Here is a 27819-nt window from a genome sequence, read left to right as displayed (position 1 = left end):
GCATAGTGAAAATAAACACTCATGAAGTACATAAACGTGTTTATAAAGAGCGAGAAATATGATAGCTTCAGGCCAAAGTCCATGCCTGTAGGTTGCATGGGCACCTCCCGAACCTCGACATTCTGTGTGCTTATCAGCAGTTCATTCTTTTGTTGCCAAAATGCGCGCGCACTTAATTGTTTACCAACAGTCTATATATAATGGGTAATTACTTTGACACCTATACTGTAGGTATAATTTCAAAACAGGAGTATTTCAATGTTCAATTACTGCACATAAATTCAATAACTGACATAACACCACCAGGTAACCACATTTTTACATGGCTTCTATAACATCCAGTGACAAAATACAGTCACGTCAGGGTTTGAACCCGGGCCGTTCGGTATGAGAGGCAAACTCCCTAACCACTAGGCCACCGATCTTGAGAATATGTGTATCATAGGTTTTTTGTTTTGACGTTCTGGGACCACTGCCTCTTGTGGTAGCAACATAGAACTGCAGGTCAACAATCCGACGGAGGAATGGACAACCCGACATTTGCTTTCTCTGGTGTGTGTCGCAGTGAGTCAGCATCTCTGAAATAACTCAGCATCTCTGGAATAATTATTTGATTCCATAAAATAAAACTGTCATACCCACAATTTGCACATGAAGGGAATTATATACAATTTAATAATCTTTGAACATTGACCAGGACCTGTTCCTGTGCATCACTACTGCCTACATTTAAAAACAAAACTAAGACAAAATCTTAAAAAACAAATTGGAAAAATGTATTTCATATATGAAAAAGCTGCATAATTGTGCTGCAGGCATGCAAGACATTCATTACAAATGATGCACTGTTAAATGCATTGGCCTATAACACACGTGAAGTCGGGGCAGTCTCTTGTACAGGCACTCCGATCGTTTCAACATGTTCCCCTGAATTGGTAGAAGTATTCTCTTCAGATGAGGCCTCCTGCACCTGCGAAGAATACTGAGAACGGAGCAATATTTGTGAAAATACTGAACCAACCAAATTTAGAATACCGTTTCTGTTCTGAGGCCATTCTTCAAATCATTCACAAATACGGCAGGTGATGCTTTTGTGTGACATGTTGAGGGAGCAGGCAGATTGACCAGGCAAACAAAAGTGCAATGGCATTAAAACCCTGAGGACGTAAACATGGAGGAGATAAATGCCAAAAGCCAGATGTTATTTGAGAAATCTGATGACAAGAAATAAGCTGTTATTTACCAACTTATGAAGCGTCTGAATTAGCATCCCATGTGTGCTTGTACAGTGCTGTAGCATTTCAACAAACAAAGGGGAACCGTAGATGTACATCACTAAGCCTTCAACTCAACAAAGTAATTTGTTAAATTTCAATTTATAATTCTATTTATGTCTTGTATGCAATTACAGTACGAACTACTGTAATTGCATACAAGGCATAAATAGAATTAGAAATTTCAAATGAAATATTTACCTGTGTGTCATTCCCGCGTGCTGTTGGCGAGGGCCGCTTCTCAATCGGCCTCCGAGTCTGGTTGTTAGACTCTACAGAGTCAGCTGACACATTGTCCTCATTGGGTTTATCTTTAGCTGGAGAGGCTTTAGCTTTGGTTTGAACCTGAGCGGGTTTGGCCTGTGAGTCACTAGCTACACCGCTAGCTACACCTCCAGCGGCAGCCCTCGCCATCTCCCGCCTGTCCTCTGGGACTTCTTCGTCTTCTGCGGTCGGAGGGTCACTCTCCTCCACGTCCGAGTGACCGTCTGGCCGCTCAGCGTCGGGCGCGCCCTCCCGCCTTTCCCGAGAGTCGGGCTCATCCTCGCTGAAACGCCGGTCGGCGTTCCGACCCAGTGTCTCCACAAAGACCCTCTTGGGCTCCTCTCGGACCCTGTTGGGCCTCCTCTGCCGGAGGTTCCTCTCCTGCCCGTCCTGGTGGGCTCGACGTCTGGGCGGGGGGGCGTGTCGGGGGGCGTCCCCCCCCGCCAGCTGGTCATAGTCCGCTCCTATCAGCTGCGCAAACTGGGGCTGAGGCTGCTCCACGGCCGGGGGAGGGGGGTCTCTACGGCCCCCCATCAGAGGCCTGGTGATGCCGTGCTGGAACACTGCCTGGACGCTGCCATACAAGAAAACCTGGGAACAGTGAACATGACTCATAACTGAATGAGACCAAACGGTGAGATTGTGACGGACCATACCAGACTAATGACCATGTAACTGTAAGAAGCTATGTGTTGTGAATCTGACTCAGTATGTTTCCATGAGTGCTGGTTCTCATGTTTCATTACCAGGATGGAGAGGACGATGGTGATGAGCACCGGGATCTGCAGGGTGATGGGCAGGTCCTTGAGGAGCGCTCTGAGGAACTCACTGATTCCCTGGCCAATGTGCTTCAGCGGCTCTGTGATGAAGGTGGTGATGGTGACAGAGATGGCCTGCACAGACATTCAAGGAGAGATTTCACATCATGATTACAGTGACCAAAATTATCAGGGTTATCAGTGTATCAGATAATAGCCACAAAGTAGTCTAAGTTTGCTGCGCTCGCCAGCTCTCCCAAAGTGTATTGTTTTATACAGTTTTCCTCACTTGTATACCATATCTCCGCGTTTAAAACTGCGCACTAACATTGGTGGTACACAATAATTCGATTTCTTTTTGGATCCGACGCTTGGACATCGAGCCCCAAGTCTAGATCAAACAGCTACGCTGCCTCTCCAGTACCAACCCAACACACCGGAGGCCGTGCCTTGCTCCCAGTAGATCGCGTGAGTATTACCAGCACTACTAGGTAAGTAGCCCCCACTCTCCCGGCTAGCACTGCTAGTTAGCAGCCCCACTCCCCCTGCTAGCACGGCTAAGTAAATAGCCCTACCTCCCCGTTAGCATTACTACATAAATAGCACTCCCTCTCCCCGCTAGCAATTGAGTTTTATCCACCTGCATACTATACCTCCGTTCTCAAAGTCGCGCATTAATATTGGTGGTACCTGAGAGTCTGACGTCCGGATCTCGAGGTCTGTTGTCCTCTGGTTTTCGTTCGTTCCACAGTTTGCTGAGCGGGATTTACAAGCCAGCAGCTGAGCCTTGTGTTAGCAAGTAGACTAAGGTTGTTGTCCTCTGGTTTTCGTTCGTTCCACAGTTTGCTGAGCGGGATTTACAAGCCAGCAGCTGAGCCTTGTGTTAGCAAGTAGACTAAGGTTGTTGTCCTCTGGTTTTCGTTCGTTCCACAGTTTGCTGAGCGGGATTTACAAGCCAGCAGCTGAGCCTTGTGTTAGCAAGTAGACTAAGGTTGTTGTCCTCTGGTTTTCGTTCGTTCCACAGTTTGCTGAGCGGGATTTACAAGCCAGCAGCTGAGCCTTGCGTTAGCAAGTAGACTAAGGTTGTTGTCCTCTGGTTTTCGTTCGTTCCACAGTTTGCTGAGCGGGATTTACAAGCCAGCAGCTGAGCCTTGCTTTTAGCAAGTAGATTTAGTTTGTTGTCTTCTGGTTTTGTTTGTTTACAGTTTGCTGAGCGGGATTTACAAGCCAGCAGCTGAACCTTGCTTTTAGCAAGTAGATTGGGTTGGTTGTCCTCTGGTTTTCGTCGGTCTTACAGCTTGCTGAGCGTTGTTTTGCTCAAGCCAGCAGCTGAGCCCTGCTCTTAGCAAATAGATTGGCGGTTTTATCCTCTTATTTTAATTCCGCAATTATTTTAACGAGTCTTGCGATGGCTCCACACCCTCCCGCCCCTAACTGCTCGGGTTGCCTCCAGCGTAGCCAAATAATCTCAGAGTTGGAAGGTAGGATCTCTACTCTACACTCTGTAAATCAAGTCGAACATTACCTGAACTCAGTGCTACCCGACCCAGATGTCGACGTCCAGCCTCCCACTGTTCCACCGTCGGCGACATCCGGGGGTGGAGATGTGGATTTTAGTTTCCTCCTGAGTGAGAAATCCTGGCCCAGACTCGGAGCCAGACCCAAGCATTCAAGCCCCACCCCTTGGACCGTTGTTAGGCGGAAACGAGAAAGGGAAACCTCCAGGGTCCCCTCCCAACCCTCTGACGACGACACCCTCCTACTGAGGAATAGCTTTGCTTTATTGGCCGAGCCTGTATCCAAGAGGTCCAAGGATACTAGCATCAGCTCCTCGTCCAGGCTCTCTGCTACTGGGGCCCATCTCACACCCTGCCCTACTCAGTACCGTACCCATACCCCGCAGCCCACCCACACCTCTCTGGTTGGTGAGCGGCAAAATAGCCAGGCTTATAAGCCTGCTCCCCGGCCTAAGCATAGCCCAGTCCACCGTGGGGACCCACGGCCCCCACCCTCTACCACTTGGCCTTCAGGTGTGAGGCAGCAAAGGAAGTCCCCTAAGCCCAGTGGGCCCGCCACTGATCCCGCCCCCCCATCTGTGCTCGTCATCGGATCCTCCATGGTGCGCCATGTAGTGGTCCCGAAAGCCCAGACCTGCTGCTTCCCAGGAGCTAAGGTCTCGGACATCAGGACTGTTGTCCCATCACTCCTCGCAGAAAATCCCCTGGCCTCATCCATTATCATCCATGTCGGAACAAATGACATCAAGCTCCAGCAGTCTGAGCGGCTGAAGGAGGATTTCAAGGACCTGATCTCCACTGCTCAGGCGTCAGGAAAGACCTGCATCATCTCTGGCCCGTTCTCCTCCCCCCGATATGGTGATGCCAAATATAGTAGGATCCGTCAGCTCCACATCTGGCTGAAAGGCTACTGCTGCCAGTTGAAGCTTCCCTTCATAGATAATTTCACCACTTTCTTAAACCGCTCGGACCTCTTCGCCAGGGACGGCCTTCATCCTAGTAGGTCAGGTGCCCATCTGCTCAGTATGAATATGGACCTGACGCTGAGATCTTCCAGCGTCTGATGTGGGGTTAGCCCGACCCGTCTCAACCACCCTACTGCCAAACATAAACCTCCTGTACCCGCGGGTCGGGCTACACCAGCTCCATCTCACCAGCGCCCCATCACCATAGACCTTGATTCCCTGCCCCTCACTGAGACCTGGCATAGCGACGTCTATATTTTTATAAACAAATTCTACCCACCTGAATATGCCATTCAGCGAATTATCTCCCACCGCACCCCTAGTACCATAATGAAACAGTCAGGTGGATCTAATATAAAAAACCTGATATCAGTTCCAGTGAATATACCATCCAGGCCTACTAGTCAGGCGAGCCAGCCCTTTTTTCCGGAAGCTATTTCAATGGCGATTCTAAATGTCAGGTCCCTACCAAGCAAAACTTTTCTCATTAATGATCTTATATGTGAACGCAAACTAGACTGTATGTTCCTAACTGAAACCTGGCTAAATATAAATGGGTCAGCAGCCCTCATTGAAGCCTCTCCCCCTAACTACAGCTTTTTTCAATCTATCAGAAGTGGGAAAAAAGGTGGAGGAACAGCCACCATAGCTAAAGATGCCCTCAGCTGCAGGACCATCTCCTTTGATGATTTCGCCTCTTTTGAATACCACGCTATTGTCCTAAAATGCCAGCCCCCAGTTCTGGCAGTAACCGTGTATAGGCCTCCCAAACAATGCCTTGCCTTCTCTACAGAATTTTCAGAACTCCTGTCCATCATCCATACAAATTATGATAAGATTATCATCATTGGAGATTTCAACATACACGTAGACACTGAGGCGGACTCGAAAGCTAGGGACTTTATCAACCTCCTAAACTCCATGGATTTTACCCAACATATCTCTGAGCCAACTCACAACCGTGGCCACACCCTTGATCTAGTGATTACTAAGGGCCTGACTATCACTGTTTCCTCTATTAGCGACCTCGCCCTTTCCGACCATTTCTGTATCTTCTTCACTGCATTAGTTCCTAAAGTCAAAAATAATACTGAGCGCTTTATAAAGAAACGTTATCTTACCTCCGCAGTAGTCGATAGTTTTAGAGAAATAATGACCACAAACTATTTATCAACTCCAGAAGTGGGGCCATTAGGAACTATTGAAGACCTGGCAACCACCTTTAACACCAGAGTAAGGGCAGCCTTGGATTCTGTAGCACCTATTAAACTGAAAAGGATCACAACCAATAATAAAGCCCCATGGCGAAATGAGGAAACATATCAACTAAAGAGAACCTGCAGAAGTTCTGAGCGTATATGGCGAAAAACCAAGTTAAAGGTCCACCATGATATTCTCAAAGATCATCTCTCTGCTTTTAATAAAGCAATAAGAAATGCAAGGAAAGACCACTTCTCAAAATTGATATCTATCAACCGAAATAATTCAAGAGTGCTCTTCTCAACAATCGATAGCCTAATAAACCCTGCCGTAAAAACACCTGATAACCTGCTCTCTACCTCCAAATGTGAGGAATTTGCAGCTTACTTCAGAGATAAGATTATGAATATTAGAAGGAATATCACTCAGGAAAGGCCATGCATCCCGTTCACAGATCCTCTCCCTCCATGTAATGGACATATGAGCCTGTTTACACTGATGGACACAGAAATGTTGAGAAAAGTAGTATCCAAACTCAAAACCTCCACATGCCTGCTGGATCCCATCCCCACCGATTTTTTCAAAACAATTTTTGACTCTGTATCCTATGACATTTTATCCATTGTTAATGACTCCCTATCTACAGGTGTCTTCCCACCAATACTTAAAACTGCTCTGGTGAGACCCGTACTAAAGAAAAACAACTTAGACACTTCAGTTTTTAGCAATTTTAGACCAATCTCCAACCTTCCATTTTTGAGTAAAATTCTGGAAAAAATTGTTTTCGCACAGATTAATGATTTCCTAGCTACAAGTTGTATCCTTGACCTTTTCCAGTCCGGCTTCCGTGCCCACCATAGCACAGAGACGGCATTAGTCAAAGTTGTAAATGACCTCAGAATTAATGCTGACTCCAAAGAGCTTTCTGTTCTTGTCCTCCTGGACCTGAGTGCAGCCTTTGATACTATAGATCATGCAATCCTCATCGAAAGACTGGAAAAGTGGGTTGGCCTCTCTGGTCCAGTCCTAAATTGGCTTAAGACCTATCTAACCGGTCGTGATTTCTTCGTTGCCCTCGGTGAATATAGCTCAAGAAAGATCCCTATGACCTGTGGGGTGCCCCAAGGATCGATCCTAGGACCTCTACTCTTCAGCCTGTACATGCTGCCCCTTGGCAGTGTCATCAGGAGGCACAATATTAGCTACCATAGCTACGCAGATGATACTCAACTTTATATTTCCGTAACACCCAGTAACTACAGTTTGGTTGACTGCCTTGTCAAGTGTATTATATATATAAATGTATGGATGTCACATAATTTCCTCCAACTAAACCAGGACAAAACAGAAGTACTGATCATTGGAGAAAAAGCTGAAAGAGAGAAACTAGCTGCACACCTAAAAACTCTGGAAATTGACACCAATTGCCAGGCTAAAAACTTAGGTGTCATACTTGACTCAGATCTTAACTTCAAAAACCACATCAAGAATATTACAAAGACATCCTTTTACCACCTAAGGAACATTGCCAAGGTGCAACCCTTTCTCTCTCAGGCTGACACCGAAAGATTAATGCATGCTTTCATCACAAGCAGGCTGGACTACTGCAATGCTCTACTATCAGGCCTACCAAAGAAAGCAATCTCTAAGCTACAAATAATACAGAATGCTGCAGCAAGAGTCCTCACTAAGACTAGACGAAGGGCACACATCACACCAGCGTTAAAATCACTACACTGGTTACCAGTCAACTCTAGAATAGACTTTAAAATACTATTACTAGTCTACAAATCTCTCCACAGTCACTCACCAGAATATATTTCAGACATGCTTGTTAAGTACATGCCAAACAGACCACTTAGATCCTCAGGCACTGAACTTTTAACAGTTCCAAAAGCCAGGACCAAGAAACATGGAGGCAGCTTTTAGTTTCTATGCCCCCAACCTCTGGAACACCCTACCGGAGTGCCTAAGAAGGGCTGAAACAACGGAGGTCTTCAAGCGAGACCTCAAGACGTACCTTTTCGACCTAGCCTACAATCACTAGCTAAGACCCTGAGATTCAGAAAGGCAGCCTCAAACCTACCTGTGAACCCTCTGTATACATTGATACCTGCTATGCAATGTATGTATATCAAGTAGTGTACAGAAGCTGGTTATCCTGAAACAGGCTTGTCCTGACTGTTGTGTTGCTTCAATGACTCAGTGTGCTACTAACCGTTTTTCTGTCTCCCCTAGTGTCTCTCTCTCTCCCTCCTATCCTCTAACCAGGTCCAGTGTCAGCTGCGGAGCTGTGGATATCGTAGTATTTAGTACACACACACACATGTACACACAAGACACACATCAGTCCACATCCGGCTTTGGCCTGGACCTGATGCTCTTAGCCTTTCTTGCTCTTAGCCTTTCTTGCTCCGAAAACTTAATTTAAACTTAATTTACTATTATTTATTGTTCTTTAAATGTTCTTAGCCATTAGACAAATATATTCCAGGAGCCTGCCCCAGGTCGCCTGTTTCAATATCTGTGTGGTCTGAATGACTCTATGTGCTACTAACCCTGCTCTGCCTTCCCTCTCCCTGGTGCCTCTCTCTCTCCCTCCTATCTTCTAACCAGGTTCAGTGGATGCCCCACTGTCACCAGCAGACCTCACGAAGTCCGATAGATACCCTCTGTGTCTACTGTGGATGATGTAGCATGTTCGTAGAATATTCTCTCCCCTATGATGTTTTTAGCCTCTCTCACTCTGAAATGTAATTCAATGCAATGTATTGCTTCATAAATGTTCTTAGCCGGTAGACAAACATACTCCTGGAGCTTGCTCGATCGCCTTGTTGAGAGGGGTCAGGGAAGAATTTTTACAGCTCACTTATCTGGCCCCCGGGTGATTACTGTTTTTTAGCTTCCCTCTGGAATATGTAGAGAGTGGGTCGTATGCCCACCTCCCTTGTTCTCTGTAAAGCGCATTGTGTTGCCTCTGGGTATGAAATGCGCTATACAAATAAAGCTTTGATTGATTGATTGATTGATCATGGCATTGTTAAAACGTGCTGAAAATTACAACAAAATCAGACACTGAAATCGTTTCACCAAGTTTTATATAGAAAACCACAATTAAAATCAGCAGCACTATGCACTTTTTGCTTGCATTAACATTAAAATAATGCATCTGTTGGTTTTGAGAGAGGAAAAAGAACGCTTCTAAGGCTGTGGTTTAAAAAGTTAAAAAAGAGACGACAACTTGACGACATGCGTTGTTTTTCAAAACGACACGTTGTTTTTCAAAAGAAGATTTATTGTCCTTTCACAGATATATCAACTCAATCAATACCAATCTGAAACTTAAAATAATGATTGTTACACATTTGATGTATTTGTAGTAGAAAATGTTTTGCATCTCCATTGTACATAATTGTGAGTCACGTGACTGAACTTCCCAGCTGATCATCTGATGTATGTTGACACTGACTGCTGATTGGCTAAGGCCACAGGCTGTATTGTTTAAAAACGTATGAAATGTTTGTTTGCTCAGATACCCCTGAGAAGGCCAAAAGCCGACCGCGCAGGGCTGAGCAAAGCCACCATGCCCAAATAAAGGCTTTTTTAACTTTAAAAGAGACGTGAGTGCTGCTTCCATCTTTAGGCTTTCATAGCCTACTATTTTTCATAATGCATCTGTTGGTTTGGTTTGGTTGATGCTGGACAATATTTATAGTGCGTTTTTCAAAGCAACGTAATCCAACACGGCTTTAATGATAATTTTATCGCGATACATGTCGTGTAATTTGTCCCTTACACGGGGGGCTGGAAAGAGGCGTCGAGATTCGAGTTCCCAATTCTTTACTTTAATTAGAAACCAAACAGATTTCGAACTGGGAAAACACAAGAAACACAAGGAACAAAATTACAGTCACATCAGGGATCAATTGGGGGGAAACAATCAAGGGGGGAACACGAATAGCAACCAACGCACCAATTCCTCATTTCAAACGCCTCCCCCGAAATCCAGGTGAGAAAGACCTGAGGACCCTGCTCGGTGTGTTCCTGCCCCTAAGCCCCCTTCTCGGCAACAGCCAATCCCAGCGCTCTTAAACGACAGAGCTCCCCTGAACGCGCAGTAAACCGCACACCTCCCACTTGGTCCCCTGGTCTCCAGACCCAAGGGGACAACAAAACCCACCGCCATCATACGTCCGCGGGCCCGCCATCCTGTTCCTCCACGGGAATGAGCACCACGAGCCTCCGCACGTCCCTGCTGAGTACGACGGAGGGTCCCCGTCCTTCGGTAGTCCCCGCCCTCGGACGAGCGTGCCCGGACGCGGGGTAGCTGGGGCACACCTTCACCATGGCATCCCTGACGACCCCCTCCTTGTCGGGAGTCACTTCCAAGACCCGCCCGAGTCTAAACTGACCCCTCAGGGCATTCTGGTCGGCCAACCAGACCAGGTCTCCCACCGCCACATTTCGGGCTTTCCTGTGCCACTTGGGCCTGATGAACAGACTCGGCCCGGCCAGTTGGCTCCACCGCAACCAGAACCTGTTCACCTCGGCCTGCACCGCCCTCAATCTCACAAAGGGGTAGGTCGTGGGCTCGAACCCCCGCATGTCTCCTTCGGGCCCGGCCCTTCCCAGCAGCAAGGAGTTGGGAGTGATGACCTCCACTGCGTCATCCCGCATCTGGACCCTGGCGCCGATAGGCCTCTCATTTGCCAGGTTGGCCGCAAGGAAGAGCGCCGTCTGGAACTCCAGCCCTGTGAGGTTTCCATCCCCTCCGATGCTGCCCAGCGCCCGCTTAATCACCCGGACTGCCGCCTCAGCCGCGCCATTCCGATGGGGAGAGTCGGGCGGATGGAGCGCCCAGGCCCACTCGGTTCCGTGCTCAGCGGCTTCGGCCGTCACCCTGTCCTTATTGATCCCTCCCAGGAATCCGTAGATCTCCTTCAAGACCGGCCGGGCCCCTATGAAGTTCGTCCCCTGGTCCGACCAGATCTTCTTGGGGTGCCCACGGAGCGCGGTGAACCTCTGGTAGCAGCCCAGGAAACTCTCTGTGGACAGGCTCTCCACCATATCCGCGTGCATTGCTCGTGAGGCCATGCAAGCGAACACCACACCCCACACTTTCATTCCGGACCTCCTCTTCACCACGTCCTTGACAGTGTACGGGCCAAAGAGGTCCACGGAGGTGAACGCGAAAGGAGCGGCTGGCTCGGTCCGTTCGAGGGGGAGACTACTCATGACCTGCTTGCACGCCTTCGCCCTGGTCTTTCGACAGGGGACGCAGGAGTCGGCAACTTTCCACGCAGCCCGCTGACCTTGCACCACCCAGGCCTTCCCTCTCATCCGCAGAAGGGTCCCGGCCGTGCCCTCGTGATTTGCTCTGTGAGCCTCGCGGGCCAACAGGGTGCTGACCCATGCTCCGTAGGGGACCAGCGGCACTCCTACTTCGCCCGCTCCCACGCCTCGGACCCTTCCATAGCACCTTAGCAGTCCAGTCCCGGCGTCCTTGGCCACCACCAGCCGACTCAGCGTGGATTCGGGGAAGACGACTCCTTTTTGGGCCGCCAGACACAACTCCTGGAACGCGGCTCTCAGCTCCCACGCGCTCAGCACGGGCGCCTCCTTAGGCTTCCTCTCGAGCTTGGCCTCCCACTTTTCTCTCTTTGCGGCTCCTCTGCGATCCAGCCACCTCCTCACGACCCGCCTGAGCCAACCGAGCGCCCCACACAGCCCACGCAGGGTGCTGAACTTCTCCGGCTTGATCAGTTCAACTATACTCGCGCCCCACAGCACCTCCTCGCCCCTTTCTCCTGAGGCGGTCGTCTCTCTCTTTTCTTCGGGGGAGCTAAGGGCCTCACCCTCTCTTCCTGCCGCGGCCCCGGGACTTAGCGCCTTCCGCGCCTGGGCGCGAGTGAGGACCGCTGTGAAGGCCTTTCTCTGGAGCTTGCTCACGGCCTCCCTTGCTTCGGCCGCCACCTCCCCCGCGGATTTCATGGGCCACTCATCCACCAGCCCCTCCAAGAACTTGGGCCCCTTCTGCCAGACGGAGTGCTCCCCCAGGTCTTCCGGGGAGCACCCTCGGGTGACGAGGTCGGCGACGTTCAGTTCTCCAGGGATCCACCTCCAGTCAGCTACGGGCCCGGCCCTCTGGATCTCACCGACCCTGTTCGCGAAGAACGTCTGGTACCCGTAGCTCTCCCTCTTGATGGCTCCCAGGATGGTCTGGCTGTCCACGAAGTGGACCCATCTCTCGACCTCCAGCCGGCTCTGCTTCTCCCAGTACTTCTTCAGTCTGGAGGCGAAGACCGCTCCGCAGATTTCAGACTTGACCACGTCGCCTTTCTGGTCCAGGGGCGTCAGTTTGGCCTTTGCCTCGACTAGGCGCGTGACCACCCCGGTGGACGTCTCCCACCTCAGGTAGGACGGCTCCGAGCGTCGTCGCTCCCATCCGAAAACGTCACTCCCCACGGTTTCCCTTTCCATCCGGATGGGGTCAGGCCCCTCGGGAAACTGACGCGGCTCAGTCGCGCGTACTCCTCGAACAGCAGGATGGCCTCGCCCCGGAGATTCTGGGAGAGGGGGTTGTCCCACGAGCCCTGCCTGGCTTCCTTCCTTCCGGACTCCTGGAACGCCCTTCTCACCAGGATGGCTCCCTTTTCCTTGACGGGGGTCACCAGACCGAGAGGGTCGTAGAGTCCTGCGACTTGGCTCAGGAGCTCACGCCTCGACAAGGGGTCCGGCGTCCTTGCTTTGACCTCCGCCTCTGAGAGGTTGGCCTCCAGCCTCAGCTTCTGCTTCCTCCCGGAGAAGTTGATCGGGGCCCTCAGGAAGAGCTGGTCGCTGCTCACGTGGTACCCGAGGCCGAGGGCCTTGTTGTCTTCTTCTCCGAGCTGATTTGGCAGCACGAGGGTCTCGGCCGCCGGTTCAAGGCTCTTGCCGCCCTGCCCGTTCGGGACGCTCCCACGCCTCCCACTTTGACCGGAGCGGACCCATGGCTTGAGCGAGAAGCCTCCCGCACTGAGTATCTTCTCTACCCCTGCTGTGATCTTGTCAAGCTCCTCTAGATCGTTGTGGGACGTGAGAACGTCGTCCACGTAGCAGTCTTCCTCGATGACCCTCCTCTCCTTGGCCATGTCACGGAACTTCGGCAGGTTGGCCGTCTCCCTCAAAGCCAGTTGCGCGATGCACCCCGCCGGCCTGTCGCCGATGTTCACTCGGGTGACGGCGAAAACTCGGATGTCCTCCTCCGGCGAGTCTCTCCAGAGGAAGCGGTGGAGGTGGACTTCTCGCTCCTTCAGCCACACCGAGTTGTACATCTTGCGGATGTCTCCCACGGCCGCGTGCACCCCGGTTCTGAACCTGAGCAGCACCGCTCGGATCGGGTTCAGGACGTCCGGCCCCTTCAATAGCAGGCTGTTCAGGCTCACTCCCCTGAACTCCTGGCTGCTATTCCAGACGAGGCGCACCGGCGTGGTGAGCGAGTGGGGGTTGAGCGCGACCAGATGACTCACGTACCAGACGGGCCCCTTCCAGGCGTCAATGGCGTCCTTCGTCAGCTCGACGGCTGCTCCTCTTTCCAGGAAGTCGCGGACCTGCTCCGTGTAGGCCGCTTTCCACCGCGCCTCCCTTGCGAGCCGCTTCTCGGTCCTTCGGAACGTCGCTTCCACTACCTTCCTGTTGTCCGGAAGCGAGACCGGATCTTCTACCCAGGGGTACGCCGCATCCCAGTGGGGGGGGTCGCTGTGTCCATCCGCCTCCACGTAGGATAGGCCCTTCTTGATCTCCTCCAGCTCTTTTTCCTCCACCAGCGACATCTCTTTACCGCCCGGCTGGCACGTCCCGCACCGGCACCCCCCGCACTTGGGCACGCAGGCGGCGCCGATACTGTCCCACCTCAACCACTCCAAGAACTCCACGCCGCTCGTGGCCGCGGTCCTGGCCGTTCTTTCAGGCTCCTCCTCTTCTAGGATCTCCTCGACCCTCTCAGCCGCCGTCCTCATCGAGCGCGCAAAGTGCGTGTTGGACCGGTGGGCAGTCACCTCGACGTCCTCGAGCAGGCCAGGGTGCGTCCCCCCTACGACCTTCCCCAGCGGGCCGTCCCACAGGACCAAGTCACCCACTCTCTTCATCTGCCACGGGGCGAGCCGACCCTCCCGGAGGCTGATTAAGAGTTCGATCTTGTCCGGGCGGACCAACTCCTCCCTCTTGACCCCTGGGAAGAGTCTCTGGAGCCGCCCCGGGTCGACGGGTTGGTCCGCGCGGGCGATTGTTTCCAGGCCGTAGCAAGTCAACTCGTGGAGCGTCCAGGAGCGCTCTGGGGTCCGCACCCTGATCTTGAGTTGGTACTTCCTGGTCTTGACCCTCGCCTCCATCGGTCCGACCCCGTGCACGATCAGCGTGACTTTCTCTCCCCTCAGGCGGAGTCTGTTGGCGGCTTGGTGGGTGATGTAGTTGGTGTCGGACGCCAGATCCATCAGGGCCCCGACCGTCTGTCCCCCACCGACAGTGACTTTCATGATCATCATGAGCACCGGGTGCACTCCGGGGCCGCTTCCTCCCGAGAGATCCTCTCCTCCTACATCCGCACGCGCCTCCGCCCTGAGTGTGCGTGCTTCCCTCCACGCCTTCCTCATTGCAGCTACTGCCTCGGGTTCGGTTTGGGTAAGGGCCTTCTCCAGCTGCTCGGGCACCCCCCCTGCCCCCGGGGGACCGCCTCTTCCCTCCTTCTGCCTTCCCCGCTGCTCTCCGCCACCCTTCTCCTCTCCCTCATAAGGGCACAACAGGTGGTGGTGCTCCAGGAACTCGCCTTTCCGGCAGCGTATCCTCTTGCAGATGAACCTGTTGGAGCACCTCCCACTTTCGCCGTGAGAGTCCAGGCACCTCCGGCAGGCGTTGATCCTCTTCGCTGTTTTCTTCCTTTCGACCGGGCCGAGGCTCCTGAACTTCCCGCAGAAATATACCTTCCCCTCGTGATCCCTGCCTCCGCACACGCCGCATGCGTCTCCCTCCGGGCGTGCGCCCGTGGCCCTCGAGTACGCTCCCCGCTCTTCCGACTCGTCTCCATGACCCTCGTCCTCGCTCTCGCCGCTTGCCTCTTCCTCGGGGACCGCTCCCGTGGATCTCGTGAGCGCTTTCTTCTCCCACCTGTTCGTCCTCTCAGGTGCCTCCGACTTCCCCAGAAGCTCCAGCCCTTCGAGGATCGCCTCCTGCTCCTTCAGGAACCCAAGGAGGGCGTCGAAATGGTGTTCCGGAGTGACGCCGTTTGTGCCCTTAAGCCTGAAGGCAAGCCAGCTCTCCTGTAAGCGAGACGGTAGTTTGCTCTCTATGGTTCTGACTGCGAGCGGGTTCTTAATGGCGTCGGTGCTCCCGAGGTCTTTCAGGTCGACCAGAGCCTTCTCCACAGTTTGGATGAGGTCGATAGTTTTCCTGGGCTGACTCCATCTCGCCGCCGGGATTTTTTCCAGCTCCTCGATTATTTGAATCGCGATCGCGGCCTTGTCTCCGAACCGGTTCTCGAGGACCCTGAGCATTTCCTCGGCGGAGTTGTAACTTGAGAGCCTGAGTTCGTCAAGAACCTTCCGCTCCACGCTGCCCAGGAGCTGAAACTTTTTAACCTCAGGTGACCCGTACGGATCCCCTTGGCGCTGGAGGCTCTCCCAGTCTTTCCGCCACCGGTGGAAGTCTCTCCTGCACCCGCCGAACCTCGGCAGCTGCAGGGGTTGGAGGCGCACTCTCGGTGTGACTCTTTCATGCGTGTCTCCTCCTTCCGAGCCGACCGGCGCAGCGCCCCGCGTCTCCTCCCACGCCTTTCGCTGGGCCTCGGCCACCCTGACGCGCTCTACCTCGGCTGCCTCAGCCGTCATCAGCTGGAGTACGGCAGCCTTCTGTCTCGTTTCAGTGTTTCTCTCCTCCGCCTCAGCGGTCCTCCTTTCTGCCGCAGCGCTATCCTCGGCGGCCTTCAGTCTAGCTTCCGCAGCTTTCCTCTCGGCCGAGGCGGCCTCAGCGCTGTCCTTGGCGGCCCTTCTTCTGTCCTCCACGGCCTTCCTTTCGACCTCGGCGATCACGGCTTCGTTCCTGCCGAGCTCGCCTAGCTGTCTCGTCCAGAGGTCGGCCGCGTTGTCCTGGAGCTCCCGTATTTGCTGCGCCATGTCGCCTCTCTCGGCCCTCGGGATCCACTTTTCCCAGGCGGCTAGCAGACCTTCGGCCTTCGCGTTCAGAGCCTCCAGGGCCTCATTTTGCGCCCTGGCGGAGGCGAAGGTCGTCCACGACAGGTCCCCTTTCCCTGCGTCAGTGCAGGCCCTCTTCGCCGCCCTGACTGCGGAGGTGAGTGCGGGCCCCGCGTACACTGACCAGAGGTGGGACCAGACCACTTGGTTCACTTCATCGGTCCTGACCCGGCGCTTCCGTTCCGCCTCTTCTGCTTCGGTCCCGCTCTGCTCGCTGTCCGTGCTCTCCGCATAGTCCTCAATCGCGGAGAAAACCCGCTCCCCCTCAGCGGAGAACGCCGTCCATGCACCCTTGATTTCCTCCTCCCCGGCCGCGGCGTCTACCTTCATGCGGGCGAGTTTAGCTTTTTTCTCAAATGCCTTGATCGCCGTCTCCAGCTCCTTCTTCTGCTCTCCTGCCATACTTGGCTTGTCTCGTCAGCTTGCTCTTGCTGGCTCGTGGCGCAGACGTTCTCTTCGTCTCGCAGGGACAGGGGCCTGGGATATGGGGCTTTTTTAGCTGTAGTTCCGCTAGTCTCTTTACTCTTTAGCTGCAGCTAGCACGCTAACACGCTAGGCTCACGTTAGCCTTAGCACCTAGCTTCGTTAGCCAGCTGGCTCCGGGCATGCTAACCGACTACACAGTGTTCAGGGTCCTAACGTTAGCACAAGCCTCCCCAGACATGCGGTGGGTTTATAGTATTTTCCTGCTTAACATTGTCCGAAACCTAACATCACAGTCCCTTCCCAAACGTGCGATGGGTTCATTTCCTTTCCTACTCAAACAGTTCTCCACAGCTGGGTCGAGTCCTCCTTTCTTTCACCTCGCCGGTCAGCAAGTCTGCCGCCGCACCGGATTGTTCGAAATTGTCGTGTAATTTGTCCCTTACACGGGGGGCTGGAAAGAGGCGTCGAGATTCGAGTTCCCAATTCTTTACTTTAATTAGAAACCAAACAGATTTCGAACTGGGAAAACACAAGAAACATAAGGAACAAAATTACAGTCACATCAGGGATCAATTGGGGGGAAACAATCAAGGGGGGAACACGAATAGCAACCAACGCACCAATTCCTCATTTCAAACGCCTCCCCCGAAATCCAGGTGAGAAAGACCTGAGGACCCTGCTCGGTGTGTTCCTGCCCCTAAGCCCCCTTCTCGGCAACAGCCAATCCCAGCGCTCTTAAACGACAGAGCTCCCCTGAACGCGCAGTAAACCGCACAATACATTTAAAGTCCAGGTTAACCCAGTTCAAATTTTTGTTATGAGCTTCACACACCACAGGAAAACATGTCATTAACCACCCAGCCAAATCTGAGTGATTAAAAATGTCGCTAAGTATATAAAATAAGGCTTCAAAATCGGTAAAAAATCGGCAGCATTCTCTGGTCTGAGAACGTGGGGGCGTGTCTGCTGAAGGCACCGAAGCCACACCCAATTGCGTGGGGAGGGGGTGTGGAGGGAAGAACCTGTCAAATAGTACCGTTCTCTGGTCTGCATAGATGTCGTCTCTTTTGTGGTAGGAAGGCACAGCTTTGTGAAAACAGGAGAGAGGAGTTGAAATTACACTTGTCTAATGAATCAAACGCACAGATGCTTCCTCCTAACCTACCTCCTGACAAACACAGGTAAAACTGTAGCTACTCTATACCAACGCGCCAGTGTTACTGCCCTTAGATGCAAAATACAAAAACAGGCAACGAGGAATGTATGAGTCTGTCCCTATTTTCTCCCTGCCACCTCCGGACCCATTCCTATCCCTCCCAGGCGATCCTGTCGTCCCTTGGGATCAATGTACCTTTTAGTCACTGGCTTGAACAGCGCTGATAGCGCGAAGAAGCGTACACTACCGGAGTTGATAATCGGGACAGACTCATCCACTCTCGTTGGCAATGTTATGTGTGAGAATAACGAGCACTCGGCTTCAACTTTCCCGCAACATATCCAACAGAACTGGAATGTTCAGCCAGTAGCCGCCGAGCCCCGCTTCACTGGGAGAGGGTGCGTCTTTCTCCAGCTGCAGCTGGTCTACCTAACCATCCCCCTCGCTCCCGCCTCCCGGTCTCCCGCTGGAGAAATATACTGTAACCATTACCGGTGAACCCATACGCACATCAGGTGCCACAAATATGGCAGGCAGTTTCTGTATAGTTAACGCTTATAGTCATAATATATCATCCGTAACGTTATTTGGTGGGTGGTCGCCTGGTCGGTGCTGCTAGCTGTTAGCTAGACTAAGGTTATATACACACTCCCATCTGAAACAAGCTACATAGCTAATGTTAGCTATAATTCCTCCTAAGATTACATAATTCATCATAGCTGACATTACCACATACATGTCAAGACATATTTTGTATATTAACGTAGCAGTGTATTTTCCTATTGCTTACGTTACCTAGCTAACGTTATAACGTTAATAAGCTATAAGCACACAAGGCAGCGGTGTCGGCACCAAAGGTTGATGCGACAGGAGGAGAATGGAGGCCGGGGAGGGAGATGGTTGGCTCCGCCGAATTCACCAGGACCAGTTGTGAGTCCGTGAAACCCAAAAGCCTCATATTATAATTGCAGAAGCTTTCGGGAGTGAAATGTTTGCTGCAGAGGCGGGCGCTAGCGGTGACAGACTCTGTAACACCATGGCTCTTCAAAAATGCTAACCATTTGCTTCTCATTTCAGCTTTACTCGGGAGTGAAAGAAGCAGACCTTATCATCCCATTCCTGCTGGCATCCAGGAAGGATGCATTTTCGTTTAGTTTTATGCATAGGCAAGAGAAAAACTAGCTAATTCTAGACTGTTGGATAAAACTAGCTAATTCTAGACTCAAGATTGAGCAGGAGAACCGAAGATTCAAATCCGTTCTAGCTTTATATAGTGTTAGGGCGGGGATATGCTAAGAACACCGCTCTACGTCATCCGGTACCGTTTTAAGCCCGCCCAGAAAATCCAGAAATCAAAACTGGTCAAAAACACAAAACTGGTCTAACTTCACAATTCAGTACTACACATGGTTCATCCCATTTTTACATGTTATCAGCAATGCATCACTAACACATAGAATGTGTTTTCAAGCAAATCTCGGATTTTGGTTAACTGGGACTTTAATCACATTTTATCGTGGTTTATCATTATACCTGTTATTGTTACATCCCTACAGTCAAGGGTCATCATATTACACATAATACCACCATATTGTTTGAATATCATAATGTAATTGTAATACGCACCCTAGATAACACAAATGCTGTAGTTTGATTACCTTGGTTGGAGGTACCAGCAGAATGGGGTTGACCATGAGGACCTCATAGTATCTCTTACAGGGGTCGTCCTGAAGAGTCATGGTGCTTCTGAACCACTCTAAAGGTTTGAAGGAGATGGAGAACTATGACATGACAACAGCACACAGCCTATCATAGCAGGTCCGCGCCTGGGAGCAGAACCTCAGAGTGACCGCGTCGTCATCTCACCTTTCAGGTTATCACGCCAATCAATTTTGCTCACTCCAGTGCACTTCTCGTTCACACTCTCCATCTTCACAATGTTGTTCTGGTGCTCCGCAAAAGCAATCTGACAGGAGGCCAAATCAAACAACAGATTATCCATCATTCATACTCACGTCTCAATTTACTTAACTTGTTGTAGCTGTAGTTCCCCCACCTAACAAGGAGCATTAGTATTTCACCTTGTAGAGATAGAACCAGTTCCATACGATGCTGATGAAGAAGCAGATGGCGAACACTCTCCTGAACTGGATGAACCAGGACACGGCCGACCACATCTCGCTGCAGATGATCACCACTATGATCAACACCAACACAAACACCTGGAACAGAGAGAGAGCTAATGTCACACTGAAATATCAACAAAAGTATCCATCCATCCATCCATCTTCATCCGCTTATCCGGGGTCGGGTCTCAGAGCCTGGGGAATCTTTAGCCGCCCACAGGCCAGTGCGGAGATGTAGTCCCGCCACCTAGTCCTGGGTCTTCCCCGCGGTCTCCTCCCAGCTGGACACGCCTGGAACACCTCCCTAGGGAGGCACCCAGGAGGCATGCTCACTAAATGCCCGAATCCCCTCAACTGGCTCCTTTCGAAGCAAAGGAGCAGCGGCTCTACTCCGTGTCTCTCCAGGATGACTGAACTACTCACCCGATCTCTCAGGGAGACCCCAGCCACCCTCCGGAGAAAACTCATTTTGGCCGCTTGTATCCGTGATCTCGTTCTTTCGGTCATGACCCATTCTTCATGACCATAGGTGAGGGGCGAAGATAGACCGAAGAACGGTAGATCGAGAGCTTTGCCTTTTGGCTCAGCTCTCTTTTCGTCACAACAGTGCGGTAAAGTGACTGCAGAACCGCACCAGCTACTCCGATTCTCCGGCCAAACTCCCTCTCCATGGTTCCCTCACTCGTGAACAAGACCCCCAGATACTTGAACTCCTTCACTTGGGGTAAGGACTCATTTCCTACTCGGAGCGGACAGACCACCGGTTTCCTGCTGAGAACCATGGCCTCAGATTTAGAGGTGCTGATTCTCATCCCGGCCGCTTCACACTCAGTTGCGAACCTATCAAGAGAGTGCTGGAGGTCGCAGGCTGATGATGCCATCAGGACCACATCATCTGCAAACAGCAGCGACGCAATCCCCAGCTCACCGAACTGCAAACCCACCTTCCCACGGCTACGCCTTGATATCCTGTCCATGAAAATCACAAACAGGATTGGTGACAAAGCACAGCCCTGGCGGAGGCCACCCTCCACCGGAAAGGAAAACGACTTCCTGCCGAGGACACGGACACAGCTCTCGCTCTGGGTGTAAAGGGACTGGATGGCCCTAAGTAGGGACCCCCTCACCCCATACTCCCGCATAACCCTCCACAAGACCTCTCGAGGGACCTGGTCGTAAGCCTTCTCCAAATCCACAAAACACATGTGGACAGGTTGGGCAAACTCCCAAGCCCCCTCTAAGATCCTTGTGAGAGTGAAGAGCTGGTTGGTGGTTCCACAACCAGGATGAAATGAGCATTGTTCCTCTTCAATCTGAGGTTCGACTATCGGCCAGACCCTCCTTTCCAGCACCTTAGAGTACACTTTCCCTGGGAGGCTGAGTAATGTGATGCCTCTGTAATTGGCACATACCCTCTGCTCCCCTTTTTTGAATACTGGGACCACCACCCCAGTCTGCCACTTCTTTGGCACTGACCTGGACTTCCACGCAATGTTAAAGAGGCGTGTCAACCAAAATAGCCCCTCAACACCCAGCGCCTTCAGCATTTCTGGACAGATCTCATCAGGCCCTGGGGCTATGCCACTGTGGAGTTGTTTGACTACCTCAGTGACCTCCTCCAGGGAAATTGACGATGACCCCCGGCCCTTCCAGCTCTGCCTCAATCGTAGAGGGTGGGTTAGTTGGGTTCAGGAGTTTTTCAAAGTGCTCCTTCCAATGATCAACGACCTCCTCAGTTGAGGTCAGCAGTGCCCCATCCTTGCTGTACACAGCTTGGATGGTCACCCGCTTTCCCTTCCTGAGGTGTCGGATGGTCTTCCAGAAACACCTTGGTGCCGGCCGAAAGTCCTTCTCCATGGTTTCTCCGAAATCCTCCCACACCCGCTGATTTGCTCACTACACGCTTGGGTTTTCCAGGTCTGTCCAGAGGCTTCCCCCGCCATCGAAACCAGCTCACAACCAGATGGTGATCAGTGGAAAGCTCTGCCCCTCTCTTTACCCGAGTGTCCAAAACACATGGCCTCAGATCAGATGATACGATAACAAAGTTGATCATCGACCTTCGGCCTAAGGTGTTCTGATGCCGGTGTACTTGTGGGCATCCTTGTGTTCGAACATGGTGTTTGTTAGGGACAAACCGTGACTAGCACAATAGTCCAACAACAAATCACCACTCGGGTTCAGATTGTGATGGCCATGCCTCCCAATCACACCCCTCCAAGTGTCTCCATCATTGCCCATGTGCTCATTGAAGTCCCCCAATAGGACAGTGGAGTCTTCACTTCCACCTAGTTGGCAGCGCACCCGACCCCGACAGTTCCTCCCGCGGGTGGTGGGTCCACGGGATGGAGGATGAGATGGTGTCTCCACGTCGCTTTTTCGGCTGGGCCAAGCCGGGCTCCATGGTAAGCCCGGCCACCAGGCATTCGCAGGCAGGCCCTCCGTCTGGGCCTGGCTCCAGACGAGGGCCCCGGACTTCCTCCAGCCAGGTCTCTCTTCCTCTTAGATCTTGGTCCATCAGGGGTTTTACCTGTAACCCCAGGTAGGGGGGCTAGGAGGGTACTACCACTTGCACAAGTGGACCCCCAGACTAGTGGAGGGAATAAGGCGTCTTACTTCTCCATTCTAATTTGCACTGAAACTAGCCACTGCCCAGATGAAGAAGCAGATGGCGAACACTCTCCTGAACTATGTAGTATGTAGATGGATAATACCATCCCACAATGCTAATATTTCTCCATGAGCGTGCTGCTCAAAGACACTCGGCCTGTATTGGCACAGCCTCAGGTGCGTACTCTAGGGCAGTGGTTCTCAAACTTTTTCTGTCCAAGGCACACCAAAGGGCAAGCCAAAATCTCAAGGCACACCTATGTTCATATCCATGCAAAATAGCCCCTATAACACATGCTATTACTCTTATGACTCACTGTTAATTTTTATTTAATGCCTATTTGCTAATGCCAAACAATACAAACATAATTAACAAAAAATATATACAGTAGGACCCCACTCATCCGAACTTCAGAGATCCGAACCTCCCGGTCTACCGGACAGGCTTAAAAAACTTTCTTTTTTTTTGCCTGCTATCTGGTTACTGGTGGGATTTTCATTACAGTACTGTACCCTACTGTGAATAAAAACAGAACTGTATGTAGACCTACATGTTGCCTGTAGGTTGTAGCCTACTGTCACGTTTCATTTCTTTGTTACTCTACTGTCGAGCGCAAAACACAAACGAGTCTGCTGCGCGAGAGCTGCATTCTTTGGTAGCCAGAAAGCGCGTCAGCAACCTGACACAGAGGAGCATCGAGTCATTTTTCGTTCCCAGTTAATGGACTTCAGGAACACAGACTTGTTGTGAGCATGTAGATTACTAGACCTACTGTATTTGTTAAATAATAGCCTACAGCCTAGGCCACGTTAGCCTACATCGGTTGTTTTAGAGACTTTCTTTTAGGCTACAATAGCCTAAGACACGACAACTTGTCTCACATTTCATTTATTCTTTCTTGATTATCATTTGCTCTAATTGTTCTAATGTTGGGTTGTTTTTAGGCTATACCATGTTGTTCTGCGAATACAGTAGCCTATCGCGTAAGCCTCATTTGAGAATAAAGTAATGTATTTGATCAAAGCACGCACTCAAGTGGAAATTCGGTTATTTTATTATAGGCTACTGTAGGTCTATTATAGGCTAGGCTATATGAGTTTAGTTGGCTATTTGATTGCAATTTTGATGCATTTTCACAAGTAATTAAGGGTGTTTATTGGTCTATTATGAGTCTATATGAAACAAGTATACCACTTATTGAATTTGGTGCATTTTAACCTAAGTTTCAGTCATCCGGACATTTCAGAGATACGAACGACCTGCGGTCCCGTTGGGTTCGGATGAGTGGAGTCCTACTGTATATTATATATATATATATATAAATAATTGAAGAATTAATTTAAAGCTTTATAGATTTAAATCAAAGCAGTAATACACCCATTAAATCAGACAGGTCACAACATTAAAGTGAGGTCATGGAACTTAAGAGGAAGAGACAGAAGTGCGTGTGTGTGTGTGTGTGTGTGTGTGAGTGAGAGCGCGAGAGAGAGAGAAGGAGAGAAAGAGAGAAAGAGAGAGAGAGGAGGGGTAGATCTGGCCTGAGACAGCAGTAGGCTTATCCCTGGTGTACAGTAATCACTCTTTACAAAGAGAAGGCCTGAGAATGAAAACTAATTTGTATAACAGGAACTACTAAACACAATTCAACTGAGTATGCATTCAGTTAAAAAAAACTAAAAACTTTAGTCTAAAATTGTGGGGCGAGTGTGCAGGTGAGGCAAGCAGGATGAACTGTAATGGGATCCTGAAAGCACAGCACAAAAGCACAGAAAAAAGACTAATAATCTTTTAGAAAGTTTCAGAAATATAATATCTTATTATCTATTCATCATTTATATGTATATACAACTTGATGATTATTTAATTATGAATAAATAGTTATTGAAATGAGGCTAACAGATCCTTATTATAATGTGTTACCAAATTTTAGGCCTAATTAGCCTATAATGTGTTAAAGAAATGATAAATGTAATTTAAAATTATATCAGTAACATTTACTATTATCAATAGGTTTTGCCTACTTACAAGCTAGTGAGACATGTGCGTGTCGCTGGCCGCAGATTTTCTAAATCCTTGGTGGTACTGAAGAGAGGGCCACTTGCAAGTCCTGTTCAACAGAGAGGCGCGACCTGCTCTTGTTCTTAATACACACCAGAGTAGAGAATGCCAGCTCACACAGGTAGGTAGTGGGGAACTGAAGAAGTTGCTCAATAGCGTGGCTGGAGATGGTCGGGTACTCTGATGCAGAAGCCAACCAAAACGGATCCAGAGGGGGCTCACTCAAATTGAGTTTCAGTGTGCGGCCCATACGGAGCTCTGCGCATTCCTCTCTCTCTCTCAAAGTGAGATTTTCTGTCGATGCTTCCTGGTTGAATGGGTCTTGAATCCAGTCATAGGCCCAATCTCAAACCACCCCCTAAGCCCTCGCCCTATCCACTCCCCCTCCGTTTGCGCGTTCACGCCGAGCTTCGCCATGTTAAGGGCCGTCCCAAACCAATTAGCGCGGAGTGCGCTTGGAGTGCGAGTGGGCTGTCAACCCCTTAAATAGCGAGTCTGCATCGGTGCAAGCTCCCGATAGCCGAAGCAGGAAGTGCACGTGCCAAATAGATGCCGCAGGAAACCACATTATAAATAAAGTTCCGTCTTCCTACACTGTCAATTATTTTAGATTATTTTACAGCATTCAAACATTTGTTTTTCTCACACCGATTTCACTGCATCAAACAAAATCGCAGAATATGGTGTCAAAAGATACAACCAAGTGATACAATCACTTTATCCCTAGATCACTTGACTTGTAGCAAACTCTTAAAAGCCTGTATTCATAGCCGACATAAAATAAATCTAAATAGGCCTAGGTCTAGGTCAAATGTACATCATATATTCCATTATTTACAGGGACAATGGAACTGACAAAGCAGCTGATTAGGCTGCGATATGCAAATGCATCTACACAAAAGAAGGAATGCTGCCAAAGAGGCATGGGAGTAAGTTATTAATTAATTTATGTATTTGTCTCAGGACAGTGTTATAATATTCATTTAATTAGAGTTCATTTACAAAAACATATTTGTGTTTGGATTTTTGACCATTTCTCATCATACATGGATGTAATTATAGTGATTTATATTTGTATTATACATCATCAACATTTTCCCATAAATCAACTAAACATGCCATGGTGACGGCCCTGTCCCAGTCGGTTCCGGTGGAGTAGGGAGTCCGTCCCACATTTGGCTTTCCGTTTATATACCCTCCCCCTCGATTGAGAGTGCCCTCCACAGCTGCGAGTGACACTTCATTTGGAGGGACACTCGGTGGCGGAGTGGGAGTGGGTAGGGGGTGGTTTGGGATTGGGCCATAGTCCTCGATGTCGTCCACACGTGGGAAGTAGCGCCCAAACCTCTCTTACTGTCTTAAGGTGCGCGGCAAATACAGCGCGCTCTCTGTCTGCCTGGGGCGCAGCTGATGTCAGTGGGAACATTTCTAATTCGATTATGAATTATTCCAGCCAATCCGAATCGAATATTTACCCAGGCCATGAACTAATATTAAAATAACCATTCTAATAATTATTTATTTATTATTATTATTATTATTTTACATAAATTGTCACAAAATTGCACAGCACACCCGGACTTGCCTCACGGCACACCAGTGTGCCGCGGCACACCGTTTGAGAACCACTGCTCTAGGAGACGCCCTCGAGATCCATCTCTGAGAATGCAAGTATGGGTGTGACTCCTCAGATCCCCCCACAGACACCCAACCTTTGGGTATGACAAAAACCTGACAGCTGGACACATGATCTAGCCACACACATCACTAGTCTACTCTGATCTATCCAATATTATCAAACTACCTAAACAAGAACCATAATCTATTCTGTGACTATTCTGTAACTAATCTGGTGGGAGAATAAAGTTGTATTGTCTTGTACCGATGTGGACCGCACGTAGACTGGGCAGAGGTCATTACTGTTTGATCTTGATACCTTTTCTTTAAAAACAGCTCGGTATCCAAGATGAATCCTGACTATCCAATCCTAATACAGCTTGAATATGACCTTGTTCACACACACTATCACGCACCTTCATGACTGTGTCAATCTCCACACCGAAGGTGTCCTCAAAATTCCACCTCCAGGCCTGGTAGTCGTGTGGTTTGAGGTCCACCAGGATCTCGCTGAGAGCATCATCCAGAGCCCCAGTTCTCCAGCTGTCCGTGTCTTTCAGAAGCTTCTCGATCTCCGAATGTGCTTGGCGAGACAGTTTTACCTTGGCATCATAGTGGACATCACTGGCCAGATCATTGGGCTGTTGAATAAAAAGACAAATATAGTCAAGGTGAGGATTAGACATGCGTAAAATGTGAGTGCACGTCTTCAATGATCAATAGTCCTTTTCAGAGAATTCACAAACTTACAAGGCCAACTCTTTCCATTTCCTTCAGGAGCTTGATGAGGAATCGCTTGAACACTGGGTTACATGAGGGCTGCTGAGAGATTGCTGTAATCTTCCTCTTCTGCTCTTCAAGCTGGAGAGATGGGGAAGGGAGGAACATACAATAGTATTATAGATATTATATAATCGTGTTGCTATTGGAGATCATAGCCAAAAGCATTTAAATCGTCTTTAGCAACCTCTCTTTTCAGTCCATCCACTCTGTTGTTGCACTCTGTCATGCCAATTTGGTTGGAGTCCTGGTTGTGTTCTCTTCTTTTGGTGGGGACATTGTCATAGTTTGTTTGCTGTACATAATCAAAATATAAGTTAAAGTGATAGCTACTATGCTACATATCTAATAAACACATGCCACTTAATGTAGTCGCTATCACTCTAGGGTCAAACAACTCTTTACCTCCGCTGGTTTTCTCATCGTCTTGGTGCTTGCATCGTAGTTCAACATATCATACGGGTCAAGCCATTCATCCTCTTCCGTTTTCCCCTGTGCAACCAACAGGCTAAATACTAGTGCAATTATGAGGTGCATACTCGCAGGACTTTGTAATATTTAATGTTAGCTACCGTTCCACCGCCAAACACACTACAGATACAGAGTTCCTTTTCCACGCTAGCGATGTTTTGTTTCGCTTCCGGTGTGAACTGATCTTACGTAGGGAACTGAGTATGAATGATGGTAAATGTAGTCCTGGGATTGGACTACAATCTGGGGAAGAGCAAAGAGCAGAAATGGCAATTATGCTGCATTCACGTTCTCCTCGGATGGTCCAATTTTCCGAGTTGTTGAAGTCGTTCTTCTGACTTCAGTTTGTTCATGAGCTTTTAAATCGTAGGCT

At 50.0% G+C, this 27819-nt stretch overlaps 1 protein-coding gene across 2 annotated transcripts; it reads right to left on the bottom strand.

Annotated features, from left to right (window-relative positions):
• Positions 1-705: 705 nt before the first annotated feature.
• On the bottom strand, positions 706-27549 carry clcc1 (chloride channel CLIC-like 1). Of its 2 annotated transcripts, XM_084436377.1 has the most exons (11): positions 27381-27549; positions 27163-27270; positions 26946-27056; positions 26612-26836; positions 19865-20005; positions 19650-19749; positions 19442-19539; positions 2285-2431; positions 1476-2129; positions 1244-1291; positions 706-982 (listed from the first exon to the last, which is right to left on the bottom strand). In XM_084436377.1, exons 1-11 carry the CDS (start codon positions 27510-27512, stop codon positions 863-865), a joined length of 1884 nt encoding a protein of 627 aa, XP_084292503.1. In that variant the 5' UTR covers positions 27513-27549; the 3' UTR covers positions 706-862. The 2 variants fall into 2 exon arrangements, with proteins under 2 accessions (XP_084292503.1, XP_084292504.1); XM_084436378.1 differs by lacking the exon at positions 1244-1291.
• Positions 27550-27819: the final 270 nt, after the last annotated feature.

This window comes from Borostomias antarcticus (assembly GCF_949987555.1).
Source record: "Borostomias antarcticus genome assembly, chromosome: 3".
NCBI lineage: Eukaryota > Metazoa > Chordata > Actinopteri > Stomiiformes > Stomiidae > Borostomias > Borostomias antarcticus.
This window is presented reverse-complemented; position numbering and strand designations above follow the sequence as displayed.